This window comes from Parus major, chromosome 3 (assembly GCF_001522545.3).
Source record: "Parus major isolate Abel chromosome 3, Parus_major1.1, whole genome shotgun sequence".
In the NCBI taxonomy this organism is placed as follows: Eukaryota; Metazoa; Chordata; class Aves; order Passeriformes; family Paridae; genus Parus; species Parus major.
In genome coordinates, this window is record NC_031770.1 from 67,720,092 (window position 1) to 67,734,552 (window position 14,461).

At 40.2% G+C, this 14,461-nt stretch overlaps 1 protein-coding gene across 2 annotated transcripts; it reads right to left on the reverse strand.

Annotated features, from left to right (window-relative positions):
• Nucleotides 1-1,774: 1,774 nt before the first annotated feature.
• RPF2 (ribosome production factor 2 homolog) lies at nt 1,775-12,634 on the reverse strand. 2 transcript variants are annotated; one of them, XM_015622908.1, is made up of 10 exons: nt 12,529-12,634; nt 11,280-11,412; nt 10,427-10,464; nt 10,115-10,154; nt 8,214-8,295; nt 8,046-8,122; nt 7,636-7,735; nt 3,493-3,595; nt 2,486-2,630; nt 1,775-2,177 (listed from the first exon to the last, which is right to left on the reverse strand). In XM_015622908.1, exons 1-10 carry the CDS (start codon nt 12,549-12,551, stop codon nt 1,998-2,000), a joined length of 921 nt encoding a protein of 306 aa, XP_015478394.1. In that variant the 5' UTR covers nt 12,552-12,634; the 3' UTR covers nt 1,775-1,997. The 2 variants fall into 2 exon arrangements, with proteins under 2 accessions (XP_015478394.1, XP_033368725.1); XM_033512834.1 differs by lacking the exon at nt 12,529-12,634 and adding an exon at nt 11,892-11,909 and having other exon boundaries at nt 1,785-2,177.
• Nucleotides 12,635-14,461: the final 1,827 nt, after the last annotated feature.

The window sequence follows — 14,461 nt, forward strand, 5'->3', positions numbered from 1 at the left end:
TTACATTAAGAGGTAACAGGATTTTAGATGGTCTACATTACTGCTCAGTTAAGTTTTAAAACACAAATTAAGCATCAAAATTAGCTTCCAAATAAGGAAAATCTGAAAAAATAGTCTTTTAAACTATGGGCATGCTTTCATGAATATATAGTATTTTGCTATTACTTTTACAACTCAAACCTTGTAAAAGACAGCATTGCCTGCTAGTATGGTTCTTCTACAGCTTTCAGACAAAGGTGATTTGTACTTCAGAAAGATACAATGGGAAATACAAACCTGAAGAAGTTTCTGGAATCATCAATTTCTCAAACACATGATTATAGATGGCAGGAAAGGGTTTGGAGCGATGCCATGCAAATACATTGATGATAAATATGTTTGTGCCCCCAAAATGAACCCAAACTTTTAAAGCCCTTCCTTTTTCACACTACAAATTTTATCTAATGAGCACTGCAAGAATGTCATGGGTGACATCGGCACAGCCACAGCTACAGCTCAGCCCTCCCATAAGGAAAGCAAAGCTGCCCAACAGCTTCCATTCAGGATGCAGAAGACAATTGAAAATAACAAACCACCTATTTATGATGTGACACTTCAGCTGATTAGAAAACTAGCAAGAAAAATACTAAAAACATTAAGTAGGACGAGCAAGCTTGCTGTGCTCATAATGTGTGTACACTTCTACAAAAATTATGCTTAAAAGGCAGAGAAACAGCTTCTAAAAAGACAAACAGAATTTAAAAAACTAGGTTTTTCAATGTGTTTCAAAACAGAACACCACACTGAAGTCTTATTAAACTCTTAAACCCCTTAAAGCTGCGTCTGCACTAACTCATGAGCACAAACTTGGGAAGAAAGCAGGGAGAGAAGAAAAAGATATCTGAAAAAATGGACCTTTAGTACTTCACATACTTCCATTCTAGGCACAAATCAAGCAGCAAAGATTGAAATTCAACCTGTAAAGGTTTCATTTATGCCTAAAGTAAATATCAAGTACTTTGTTACTATGGTGATGAACACTGTAAAAACACCTTAAGCACTCCCACTTCTGCCAGTGTAAAGCAGGGCCTGGTGAAATTGAAGCAAAGCTTGGCCATCACACGTGTAGCGAGCTCACACTTTAGAAAATGGTTTAAAGTTTATTGAGTGTTGCAGTTGTACAAAATCTGAAATACATAAACAATAAATGAACAGAGAAGTTGTCTATATTATGCACATTCATTGCTCTGGTCCTGCACAGAATGTGTAAGAACTGACTGATCAAGGGCACCCAACAAAACAGCAATAAAACTAAAGTTTCTGGGGGAAGGAAACCTCAATCCATCCAACTCTGATTAGTTTGATGCCAGCAAGAGATGCCCAAAGCCTGGAGAGGTATTGCAGGTCAACAGGAGAGCACCTGAAGGGCAGCACAGAGGAATTTAAGCCTCTCCCACCAGCAAGTTGCTTCACTGGAGACACAATTTAAATGCCTTTATACTAAAAGCACAAAGCATGGGGGATATTAGGAAGAAATTCTTCCATGTGTGGGTGTGAGGCACTGGAACAAGTTGCCCAGAGAAGCTGTGGATGCCCCATCCCTGGAAGTGTTCAAGACCAGGTTGGATGGGGCCTTGAGCAACCTGGTCTAGTAGAAGGTGTTCCTCCTCATGGCAAAGGGGTTGGAACCAGATGATCTTTGAAGTCACTTCCAATCCACTCTGTGAAACTGTCAGGAAATGAATCACCTGTTTGACTCCCATATATTGTTAATATCAAGAAACAAACACTCAGCTTTGGAAAACTAAGAAAGTTATATCCTATTTTTTTATTTTAAATAGCCAAGCTCCATGTTAAAGCTCAATACCCCAATGTTCTCTTTAAAATGACAAATGTTTAAAAAGGTTGTTACAAAACCAAAGAGCAAAGCAGCTCAATCTTTTATGTCTGACAATTTCTATTACAACATATATTCCAAATTTGAAAGTACAAAGAGTTTTCAAAGCTGTCCCAGATTGTCAAGCTGACTTTGACTTTTTGGGAGTAGTTCCACCATCTTCAGCTGACTTCTCTGCTGGCCTCTTTTTTAAGCCTTTCACTTTCCGTGTCTGCAGTTTACTAAGATCTTGCTTTTGCATGTGGATTCGACCATAAGTTGTACCAAACACATCATGGGAGATATTCTTTTTCTTCTTAGGCTGCAAGGGAAGAATAATGTTAATATTTCTGAGTACAATCCCAGGAGCTCTGGTGAGAATCAAGTGCCCGAAAGCAAGGCCTCGTATATCGCCTGGAGTTTAGAGACTAAGATTTGTGCTGTGTGTTCTGTGTGCTTCCAGAGGAGAGTCTGGATGCCAGCTGAGCACCACAGAAGTGCTGTGGCTCCAGGAATGTCAGATGGCCTCGAGAAAAGTAAGCTCTGGTCAAATACACAACACGTAATATTTCAGCCTTTGCTCTTCATCACAGAGAGATCTGAAAGCGATGCCCTTTCCAAGGTACATACCTTCAGGCCTTTCGGCTGCTTCAAAGACAGCTTGTAAAGGTCATCTGAGGCTAAATGTGTCCTCCTCATAACCAGATCTAATGAAGGTCCCATCTCTTCCAGTTCAATTCTGGGTATTTTACAGCCAGATTTCTTCAGAAGCACTCTAGGGGGAGAAAACCAACCAAAATCAACATTGCCCCCTGTGCTAGAGATTTATTCATCTTTCTTAAGAACAGGTTCAATCCTGCATTTCAAAATACTATTAAATCAACTCCTACCACTAACTCTATCATTGGGAAAGGCATCCATCAATAACAACTTTCAATAAAACTGTCCTATCGTCCATTGTCCCATTACAATTTGAACACATTCAAAATATGACCTGGCTAATGTAATTTTTTTTAATGAGACCAGTATAATCAGTATCACTTTTAAAACTCAACCCCAGTACCCTGAAAGCCATATCACTTTTCAAATTCAAAACAGCACCCTGGGTATTATTAGACATGAAAAATATTCACTATAATTTACAGCAAAATAACCTGAGCACTTCTTCGAGCAAGTGTTTTGGTTCAAGACAGGGAGTGACTGTGATGGTGAATACCAATGCAACAAGAAAGATTTCCTTGTCCTGCCTTTCCTGGTTTCCCTTGTGCATCTCTGTCTGCAGCCTATCCCCTGTTGTTCCCAGGCAAACACCTAAGTGAGGAGTCATAGAAATCAGCCTGAGAACAGACTCAGTCTATCAAGTCTAACACAGTACACAGAATTCACTGAGTTAATTCACACCACCTTGCTAACCGAACCACATGGAAGAGCAATCCTCTGAGCCAGGAGGAGCTCAACAAGGAAGGAGGCAGCAAACCTAGGGCTCAAGTGTTTTCCTTCTGCTGTACAAATTACACTGGAGCACCTCTACACATTGCATGTTCTAAAAGCAGCTCAAGCCAGTTCAATTTCACAACTACAGATTAAAGTTGACAAGTGTACCAAAACCCAGGCAAATAGATAAAACACATACTCACTTGTAGCTTCTCATGTAAATTTTCCCATCTACAGCTGTGAAATGCAGAACGCACTCTAAACCAGCCAGACGAATATTGGGCACAGTGGGACCTCTGAAGAAATCTGAGAGAGTATTTAAAAGAAATAAATGCCAGGTTTCTTGGCTGAAAATAAAACCAACAGATGCCTGTAACAGATTGGTGATGTGATGTGGGCCCATTTTGAAATAGGAATCTCATGAAATAGCCACTACTTACAACTGCAGCCTGGCCAACACACAGGACAGAAATTTAACATTGCACATGTTAGTGTGCACTGGTGGATACAAATGTGTGGGGATATTCTGACAGGAACACAGTGACTTCCCAGAGATAATTTGGTAGCAATATATATGCTACCTATATATATACTTCCTACATGTAAGTGCATGGAAAAGAGCAAATGCACTTTCAGAGCAGTAACTTAGCATTATTGAGCTAATGTGAATAATTGCATTGTCTATTCTTTCAAATATTCACCTCTGAAATCAGGGGAAAAAATTATCTTATTTGGTTTTAGGCCAGTCAATGCTCAGACAAACACAGATCAGTACAGAGAAGCCATTTCCTCAGGTATCTGTTTAAAGACATCATTCAAACCTAATACTTAAGACCTTTATTATAGCCAGATTTGGAACACTAGAAAGAGGGATGAAAACCACTACACAGCAGATCAAAACTGCACCTTGTCTACTCTTACCTACATTTTCTCTCTCTGACATTATGAAAAAGTTTATATACATAATTTCTTTCATATCTTCTTCACAAGGCACTTCTGTCCTCTAGGTAAAGCAGTATTTGTCATTATGCCTAATGTTTTCTCTATTAATAAGCAACACATCTATGAAAATAAGACACTTCAAATAGTTGCCCAGTTTGCAAAGAGAACACTGAATACAGGTTAAATACAAAATGAGCCGCCTCTAGCAAGGTTCTTATATTAGGTTATGAAAATATACTGTGCAATCAGAGAGCCTGCAATGAGCACAGCAATCTGTCCAACATATGCAGAGGGTGGAGAAAGAATGTGACCTTGACCAAGGGAACAAGGTGTGCTAATAAACATGACAGGGTACTGCTGAAACATAGGAGAACTGCTAACAGATGCAAAACACATCACTCTTTTCTGCTCTGTCCTGTTTTCAGATCCCTTGGCTACTTGTCTTTTCCTTCACTACCTTTCTCCAAGAGTATCACCAAACACAGTTTGGATGGCAAATAACAGATGGAGTCAGCCCAGGAAACTTTCTTGGTCAATTAAATACTCTCTTACTTCAAGTCTAACTTGTAGTTAGAGGAAAAGTTGCAAATGAAACATTTTGTTCGTTTGTAGCATATTTTTTTTCCCTTCAATTAGTTCTCTGCAGGTACACAAGCTTACATTCATAGTGGTTTTATTGGCAACACCTCCCTTTCATATTTTCCTGTGGCATCATACATCTTTTTACCCACAGGATGATCTCTTCCAATAAATGCAGGTGGTCAGGAATTTGCTTCCTGGCAACACTGAACAGCTGCAGAAATCTTACACTTCAGTACACCCAGAGACTTGAAGTTTTTTTAACATACTCTTGATTTACAACTCTTGCTTTGGTTGGACTAGAGACTTGCTTTCTTTCCATTCCTAGCTCTCTCTCCCCCTTGTCCTCAAACATGTTTCCAGAAAGTCTAATTTACTCTTTCCTACAGAGAGCTTTTCAGGACCTTTCTATTTCCAGATTAAATTCCTAATGGATATTAGAATGTAACTCTTTCTGTATTGCATGTATCCAAGACCTGTCCTATCCAAGGTAACACTGTATTCTATGTAGCTTTGGTTAGCTGAGTGCAGTTCCAACATTTCCCAGCCATCCCTTTTCCTGTCCAGAAAAAGCCCTCAAATCTTTTCAAACACACAAAAAGAGACTGTGTGAGGAAAGCTGTTTTAAGATCAAGGTGACAGCAAATCTAAAATTGCAGAGATCTGCAAACCAACATTTTAGAAAGTGCAAGCTCTACAGTGGCCTGGCCACTTTTAGGATAAAATAGACATGCAATAAAAAAACTATCAACAAGCAGGCAGTGTTTTAAGAGTTGAAATATCTTATAGATACAGGCATAAAAAATTATTAGAATTTCATTAAATGCATTCCAAGACTTACATAATTTAAATGAACTACAGTACCATGTTGGAGAGCAATGAAAACCAAAAGAGAAAAAGTTGGATGTCTTTGTCTTCCAGGTCTCCAAAGAATATGCATCTGTCATTTATTTCTCCTAAACAGCTTCTTCCACTTCACAGTTTAACAAGACCATAGCATTTGGTTACCACAAAGACAATAATTCACCCTTGCCCTTAATTTTACCAAGAAACTGCTGTAAGATGATTGCCCTAACATGCATAAGCCCTTTTGATATCACAAAAGCCAATGAAAACTTGGTTGTTCCTCAGCATCACTGGCATCACACTGCTTTGGCAACAAGAAAGTGTCAGCTATCTGATATACCCTCTGGGACCACAACAATACTGGTACAGAAACAAAAGATTGTGGCTATTATTATAAAGCCATTCTTCCCTCATTCTCACCAAGAGTAGCAGCTTAAAGGTACCATCTTTTGCAGAAATGGAACAAATCACTTCTTCCTTATTGGTTAAGGGCAGTTTTGAAGCAGGTCAGATTAATACCCAAATTATTTTAATTTGTTAGTGATACCTTCAAGCCTTTGCTCTCCTTAATATTTTTCTTTGTCTATTACTTTGCATCTGGGTATTTCACAGAACTCAGCAGAACAATTAAGACCTGGAATACATGGCATATGTTCAAGAAGATTGGGTGTGGAGTACATTTGACTGCCAAGTCATTAATGGCTAATAAATAGGAGAGAAGAAAGGACAGGCAAACATTAAGAGAAATAGGAAGCACTATTCAGTTATTTGGCCGTTATCCTACTATGCATGTCTCCCATTTCAGCTATTTGATCATGGGGTCCTTGAGCACATCTGGATGCCCATCATTGTGCAGGTGCCTGAATAAGATACACTTCAAAAAGTGCACCTGCTTCCTGTGTAAATACTCATTTACAGTGATACACACAGCAGTAAAACTCACTTATCCTCATATTCAGCCATCTTCAAAGATGTATAAGCTCAGTTACCACCCTTTCATCCACCCCCAAGAACCAATCAGCTGTATTGAGAGGCTGAAAATTTACTCCTCTCCTGCTCCCTTTTCAGATGAAACATCTTGCTTTAAGGAATAATACTAAGGAAAAAAATCCTCATTTTCAGGGTCTGTTTCTAAAGATCAATCATTTACCTGTTTACCTAGAAACCCAAGAATGGAATTGAAAGAACAAGACTGTTCTTATTGGCGCAGGTTCAGTACTTTACCAGAACTTAAAGTAATCTACTTTCAGGAAAACTATTAAAAAGAAAAATCACTCTGCCCTACTTACTAGATCTAGTCACAATATCCTGTAACTTCTATGTCTACATATAGCTTCTACAAAGCTACAATGTGCTTTATCTTCCAGAGCCTCCAACTTTAAGATATTAAAAAATGCCATGCCAGTTTGAAGGCTCCAAGCCTGCCTTAAAGTTAGGGCACAACTTATCTACAGCTGATTTTTACTGCAGCTGATCTCTCCAAGTATCCTAAGCAACGGCACGCTTGTTAGAATCGGTGGAATTTCCAACAAAAAAAAATGCTTTCATTACAAAAACAGAAGCTGAATCAGACTGATTTGACTTTTCTGTAAACAAAAACATCCCACTTTCTGAACTTAATCCACTGATTTCTATTTAATAATTCAAGACATTATTTTGTTAGAAAAGTGACAACCCAGTACAATTATAAGGCCAAGACATTTTGGAAAATTATATTTTCTCACAGTCGAAGTAATGAACTCTAGTGATGAAGTTTCATTTTCAGAGTCTTTCAGGACATTCTTTTTTCCTCCCTTTAAAAGTAATAATCATGATTAGCTAACTTTAATTTTATGTGACATGAAACCTACAAGTGCTCACTCTTGTTTTCCTTCTGTGCTGAACATAAGCAAGCATTTATTGGCAAACTAGCTTTTCCCAACAGATCATATTACTACAGATCTATGCAATCCTACTGCCCAAATAATCAAAATACTGACCAATAAGAAGGCTCTTCAGTCTTCTGTATTCTTCATTCACATCAAACACATCACCAGCAAATATCAACATAGGTTTTGTCCCTTCAGGACACTTACTGTTCTGTGGAATAAGAATTTTAAAACAGAAATTCAGACAGTTAGAGAACATATCATTGATTTAATAGCTGGCCAGCCATTCAACACTGAAAGAAAAACCTGCTGTTACCTGTGATCAATAGAGACAGAATAGAACAACCAAACTAAATTAAAAAGCAGAGCATAAAATTAACATTCTGGAGTACACAAATTACCAGTCTTCATATACTGCATGAAACATTTCTTCTAAACAACTTAATTCAGGGCAATGAAAAAATTGCAAAAAAAAATCCACCAGTAGGTGTCACTGAAATACTGAATTAGCAATTCCTTACCTTGATCTCCTTTAGGGATACAAACTTCTCAATGCCCAACTCAATCATGTCTAGCACGTGATAGTCAAACATGCGACCTATGAGGGTAAAAAAGTAAATCCAGCTATTTAAATATTCACTGAAAACTACACCTATCATCCCAATAAAAACCCAAGTGAGACTTATTACCTATTATCAGGTTGTTAGGTCGCTTCTTGTTATGAGAGCCAAAGAGAAACAGAGAACAATCTGATTTCTTGGAAAAAAACTCCTGCAATTGAAGAAAAGAATCAAACTTTTGAGTTGCAGTTCACAGGGTTTAAAATATTCTGCAAAGGCATATGGCACAAACACATGAGTTTGGGAGCTGCTAATGAGAAGAGCAACTGCACTTACCAGAAGAGTTTTGAGCATGTCATGAATGTTTTTCAGCACTTACACTAAAACTGACAGCTGGATTCATGATTAAAATAATTTATTTTTTTATTTACCATTGCATTTTAAAATACAAGTCAGGAAATTTTTTCTTGCCATTTTATCTGTAATACCCTTTCTTGTAATTCCTGATTATTTGGTTTTACACAAGATACTTTCAACCACTTCTTGCCTGACAAGTAAGTATTGGGAAGCTGGCTGCCACTGTAATGTCTCATTGCAATTTCCCCACTTTATACAGCATATTGGTTTTGCCTGGCAGCTTCTGAACAACCAGTTAATTCCCTCAACAGAAGTCTAACAACATCTGCACTCGGCACAAGTGTCCTACTACAGAGCAACTTCATGTCCATTTATTACTTGAGACTAAGATGCTACCTAAACCCAAGCCAGTGGTGACTATCACAGAGATCTTTTCTCCAGGAAGAAAATATTAGAAAACCTATTATGGTACGATGTCCAGAGCCAACGTTACAGCAGTTCTCTCTAACAATGTCCAGCTCCAAAATCTTTTTATGCACCTCTGCCTCTCAAGGCAGCTCCTCATCTTGTTTATCAACAGAAGCTCCATGATGTACACACACACAAAATTTACCAAGGGCTTCTCACAAGTATATACCTGCACTTGGCAGTTGTGAAGCACAGGACACTTCATCTCCCACCCTGCAATAGCAGCTCAGAGAGGACACTGCAGCTCTGCCCCTCTAGGAGGTTATAGAGACACTTGGAGAGGCTGAATTAATTGCATTTATAAATCACACAGCTCAGCATCGAGTTTTGCCACCAGATTCCTGAAAAATGCTGCCTCTAGACAGGCCAACAACAGACCAGAGGGGACTCCCCTTGAAACATGTGCTCATACAGCTCTGTTATCCACTGTGTGTTGATATCTGCACACTCTCTAATAGCTGTATATTTTATTAACAAGATGTAAAAAACTCAAATGCTTTGAATGTGCCCTGCATATACTGCAACAACACATACATTGCAAAATTGGCCTGTTCAAAAAAGTGCCTCTTGCCAGTCAGTCAGAACTGCTGCTAAATGATTAAAAGGTGCTTGGTGAGCTTTTCAACCAGCTCCCTAAGCATCCTCGATGGATCCCATGGAGCCCCACAGATGTGTGTAAGTGGTGTAGCAGGTCACCAACCATTTCTTCCTGCATTAAGGGGGCTTCATTCTGCTCCCTGTCTTCCAGCTCAGGATACCCAGAGAGCAACTTGTGCTGCTATTATAGACTGAGGCAAAGAAGGCATTAAGTACCTCAGCATTTTCCTCATCCTTTTCCTCATCCTTTCTCCCTGTGTTTCCCTCTACATTCAGTAAAGGATGGAGATTCTCTTTAGCCCTCACTTTGGGCTGGGTTGGTGATGTAATTGCAAAAACATTTTTTATTGTCTTTTATGGCAGTAACCAGATTAAGTTCTAGTTGGGCTTGGGCCCTTTTAATTTTCTCCCCGCATACCCTCAAAACATCTTTGTGGTCCTCCTGAGTGGCCAGCCTCTTCCAAAAGTGATATACTCTCTTTTTACCCCTAAGGTCCAGCCAAAGCTCTATTCAGACAGGCTATTCTTCTTTCCTGATGGTTCATCTTTTGGCACACAAGGATAGCTTGCTCAAAACTGTTGCAAGAGAAAACATTGTTTATACTTACCAGTGATGTTTGGTCTTCAAAAGGCCTGGTAATATTTTTTCTGAGAGAAGGAGAAAAAAAAAAGTTACAAGAAAAAACAAAAAGAACAAGACCAGAGAGCCATTTCTTTTTAATTCTCTGATCATAAAAAGTTTTGCATTCTACCAGAAACTCCAGCAGTAAAGGCTCAGTTTGAGTTCAAATCACAAGTTCTATTACTACTGCCAGGAATGCCTGAGTGCTATCTTTGCCATTCCAAATACTTTCCTCCATATTTCCTGTCTGTTGGGGCCTGAACTGCCCAACACCACCACCACTACTACCACTACTTACCTTTTATACAGTACAGCAAACGGCTTCTTCACAGCATACTGCAACACAGAAAGTTTAACACATGTCATCTCTAAAACATGCACAGCACAGTCATTTTTACAACCCAACAGTTTACAGGATCATGTGAAACAGTAACTATGCAGAGCAGGCTAGATGAAGGTACCTCAAAAGGCCTGCTCACAGAAATACCCTTCAAGCTGGTGACAATCCTGTTTCCAAATTAATTGCACAAGAAATTATTTGTAGAAACTGAGAAATAAAAATTAACTTAGAAACAGCTGAAATCAAAGCCATGTAACGAATGTAATCTCTCTGCTTCTAAGGGGCATAAGGAAAAACAGGGAGAGAACAACAACTTGATTATAAGAAACATAAAAGAATAGGAAAACAACAAAGCAAAGAGAAAAATGAGTGTAGGAACAGATATTTTGAGCTATGGAGTTAGGAGACAAGATTGGTAACTCAGTTTTAGGAGAGGCTGAAAGCTCCCTATCAATACACACAGTCAGCTTACAGGATTCTGGGATATGACTTAGCTGTATGATACAGTCCCAGTTCTGCATCTAATCCTCCTAATCTTCTTGCTGCCAAACAGACTTGGCAACACTTCATCTTATATACTAGACAATTGTGAAAAAATAAGGGAGCAAGCTCAAAACTTCTGGCAAAGAAGTTGGAAGAAAACAATCTCCATTAAGAAGCAGGTAATGGTACCTTTGTAGTTGTTCTGGTCGTTTGTTGGTCGTTCTGAGATTTGGGGTACAGGGACAGTATGAAAATACTGATAGTGCAGCAGAGACAGCAAATTGTAAGAAAGAGAGAGGAAGGTTGCATGCTGTGTCCAACAACTTACAATGTCTTTAAGCACTTCAGCCACTGTTAAATTTGCATTTCCTCCTTTTATGAGCATAGCATTCTTTGTATTTTCATTTAGCTTGGGTTCTCTCTTCTCAAGAAATCTTTTTGCTCTCTTAGTTTTAGGCTTTCTGTAACAATAAATTAGAAGTTAAAAGTGTAACATATGTAACAAGACTTGACACTACAGAAAACAGCGAAGCCAAACAAGAATTGGAATAAACTGTATTCAAACTAATCCCAACCTGCAGAATTACAATCCTTGCCAAAAGCCCTGTCTAAGGTTTTTACTGCCATTCCTCTTCCTCTCTGTCCACCCAAATTAGGAAAGGTGATTTTACAGTCTTGTGCTTTTCAGTTTCTGCTAATTTAAAGCTCAAGCTATGCTAGAATTCTCAGCCTACTGCCAGGCTGAAGGACTCCCCTCACACCAGCTCCCTCAACAAGCCAGAAACTAGTTTATGAGAAGAAAAAACGAAGTCTCTTCAAGACCACCAAGGGCCCTCAAAATGAAAACAGAGGTACAGCACATCTATGTGTTGTCAGGAACCAGAGATGCATGCTGGGCATTATCCAGGTGAAATAGCGTAGCCTTTGCAGGGACACGGACCTTATACACGTCAGTGGCTACATGGCTTAGGAATTACAGTTCTCCACTGGATAATCTTCTCATTAAAGCATTAATTTTATTGTCTTCTTTATAACAAACAATATCCCCCGCCCCCACACAGCGGTATTATAGCATCGTCAGGGGTGGAAGGGATCTCTGGAGATCATAGAGTCCAACCCCCCTGCCAAGGCAGTGTCACCTGGAGCAGGTGACACAGGAATGTGTCCAGGTGGGTTTGGACTGTCTCAAGAGAGGGACACTCCAGGATCCCCCTGGGAAGACTGTTTCAGTGCCCAGTCAGCCTTCATTTAAAGAAGTTCCTTCTCATGCTGAGGTGAGGTTTCTTGTCTTTTAGTTTATGGCAATTGCTCCCCATGCTGTTGCTGGGCACCACTGAAACTTCAGAAATTAAAAGAATTCTCTCAGGTGTGCGGAAACACACAAATTCAACACCAGCAGTTCACCGCGGTTATTTTAAGCTACCAACTGAGTAAGGGCTGTTTGGCCACCACTAAAAAGACGACAGTGCTCAGTTTCCTCTTTCCCGCACGTTTCCCATCAGGTTTTCTCTCTGCTGGCTCCCCCACTGCAGCCTCCCGCTCACGTTTCCCAGCGCGGGGTCCCCCCGCACACTCACACGACGCGGTCCAGCGCGTCCATCGCTGCCCTCACGTGCGGGAGGATGTGCGGGAGCCGCCGGCCGCGTCACATCCGCCGGGCGCGGGGCGCGGCGCATGCGCGGGCGCGCTGCCGGCTCCGCTCAGAGTACCCCGCGGCCGAGGGTCTGCCTGGAGCAGGGGAGACTGAGGGGAGACATCATTGCAACCTGCGACTTCCTCCTGAGGGGATGAGGAGAGACAGACGCCGATCGCTTTGGGGAACAGTGCCAGGACCCGAGGGAATGGCCTGAAGTTGTGTCAGGGGAGGGTTGGATATCAGGAAAAGGTTCTCCACCCAGAGCTTGTATGGTTGCAAAATCTAGGGTTAATAATAATTGAAACAAAAGCTCGACCATTAGAAATAACATTTAAAATATTAAAAATCCCAATATTATTCAGGTATTCATCGTGTACGATATATATAAAATGTTTTCAAATGATACTACTGATTACCAGATGAACAAAGAAGCAGCTTCAGTGTAGCACTGAAGGAAAAGGCTGAGAAGGCCTGAAACCGATGCTGTTGGAATACTCCTTGTACATACGGAACATAGCTCACATACATAGTGGCAGACTAAGCAACCAGCTAACAAAACATGGAAGAGTTCTTGTGTCTGCATCCTGTCAGAGAACAACTCTTGAAGCACCTCTCTGCTCTCAGTGGCTGAAGCAGCCGCAGCGAGAGCCCTCTCTGCAGGAGGCTCAGCTGCCACCAAGAGCACCGCAAACCCTTCCTCCGGCACCCGAGAGCCTGTGTATTCCCGGGATCGTTATTCCAGTTATAATTGTCCTCTGTCTATCAGCACAACGCAAATCAAGTGTGAATGATGATGTTTTTAAACTTCCATCGTTGCAGTTAAATCCAGAGGGATGGCTGTGCGGTCTCCCTGAAACCTCAAATGCAACACTACTATGTGAAAGATCCACACCCAGGCTGGAGGCACACAGGACATGTTCTCTTTTCTTCCTCTCCCTGCTTCCCTTTTCCCTAGGATTCAAGTTGCTTCTACACAGAAAAAAAAAAAAAAAAGAATAATGGGATTGGTGGTTCAAAACTGTTTCCATTTTAATGACTTCTCTTTATTGATGCTGTGCTGTGAACCACACTGTGGGTGGGCTTCTCCTCTGATCATTACTAATTAAAGTATTACATAATTATGCTGGAATTAATTAGGTGTTCCCATCCTCATAGCACTGTTGCAGTTACACTGCTTTGAGGGAGGCACAGAAAGGTAGGAAAGACGAATAGTCAGGGAGAAAATGTTTTATGTTTTAAAATTGTTGTGCTTTTGAAAACATTAACCCAAGTGCACCACACACTCAAGTGTGATATAGAACAGTGTGTGGCAGTATGAATTATGTAGCACTATCAACCCACAGACTAGCTAGGCACCACAGTATGGTCACATGGACTAATCTGGGAACCACTGATGCATATGGGTATAAAACTATAAAACTCTTCAGAAAAATGTCAGAGAGGAAGATTAGAGCCAGGAAGTTACTGTGAGGAAAAACAGAGTGACCACACTTCCTTTCGTATAACATGCATTATATTATACAGAAAATGTGAGAGGCAGCCTGACAGATGCCTCTTTAAGACCTGGATTTCATTTGCTGACAAGTTTGCAGGGGTTTTCAAGACTTGAGTGGACAAAGCCCTGATGAACTTGCCCTGAATTTCAGTGTTGATCCTATTTTACATAGGAAGCTAGATAAGAGACCTCCTAAAGTCTCTTCCAACATGAAAGATTTCTAAACTCTATCAAGGAGACAAAGGACACTAGAGAGAATCTAAATTAAGCAATTTGATGAGTATCCAGTCATTAAAAGCCACACTTATTTGTTTTGTTTTCTTTCAATAACTGCAGCACAAGAGCAGATAGAGTATGCGACTGAATATGACACACAAGG

Excerpts from the sequence above, each read along its gene's own strand:
- RPF2 (XM_015622908.1), bottom strand. The coding sequence starts at position 12,551 with ATGGACGCGCTGGACCGCGTCGT. Across the intron at positions 10,465-11,279 it reads CTGAAGTGCTTAAAGACATT|TATGCTGTGAAGAAGCCGTT; the intron begins GTAAGTTGTTGG and ends TCTGTGTTGCAG. Across the intron at positions 7,736-8,045 it reads TATCCCTAAAGGAGATCAAG|AACAGTAAGTGTCCTGAAGG; the intron begins GTAAGGAATTGC and ends CTTATTCCACAG.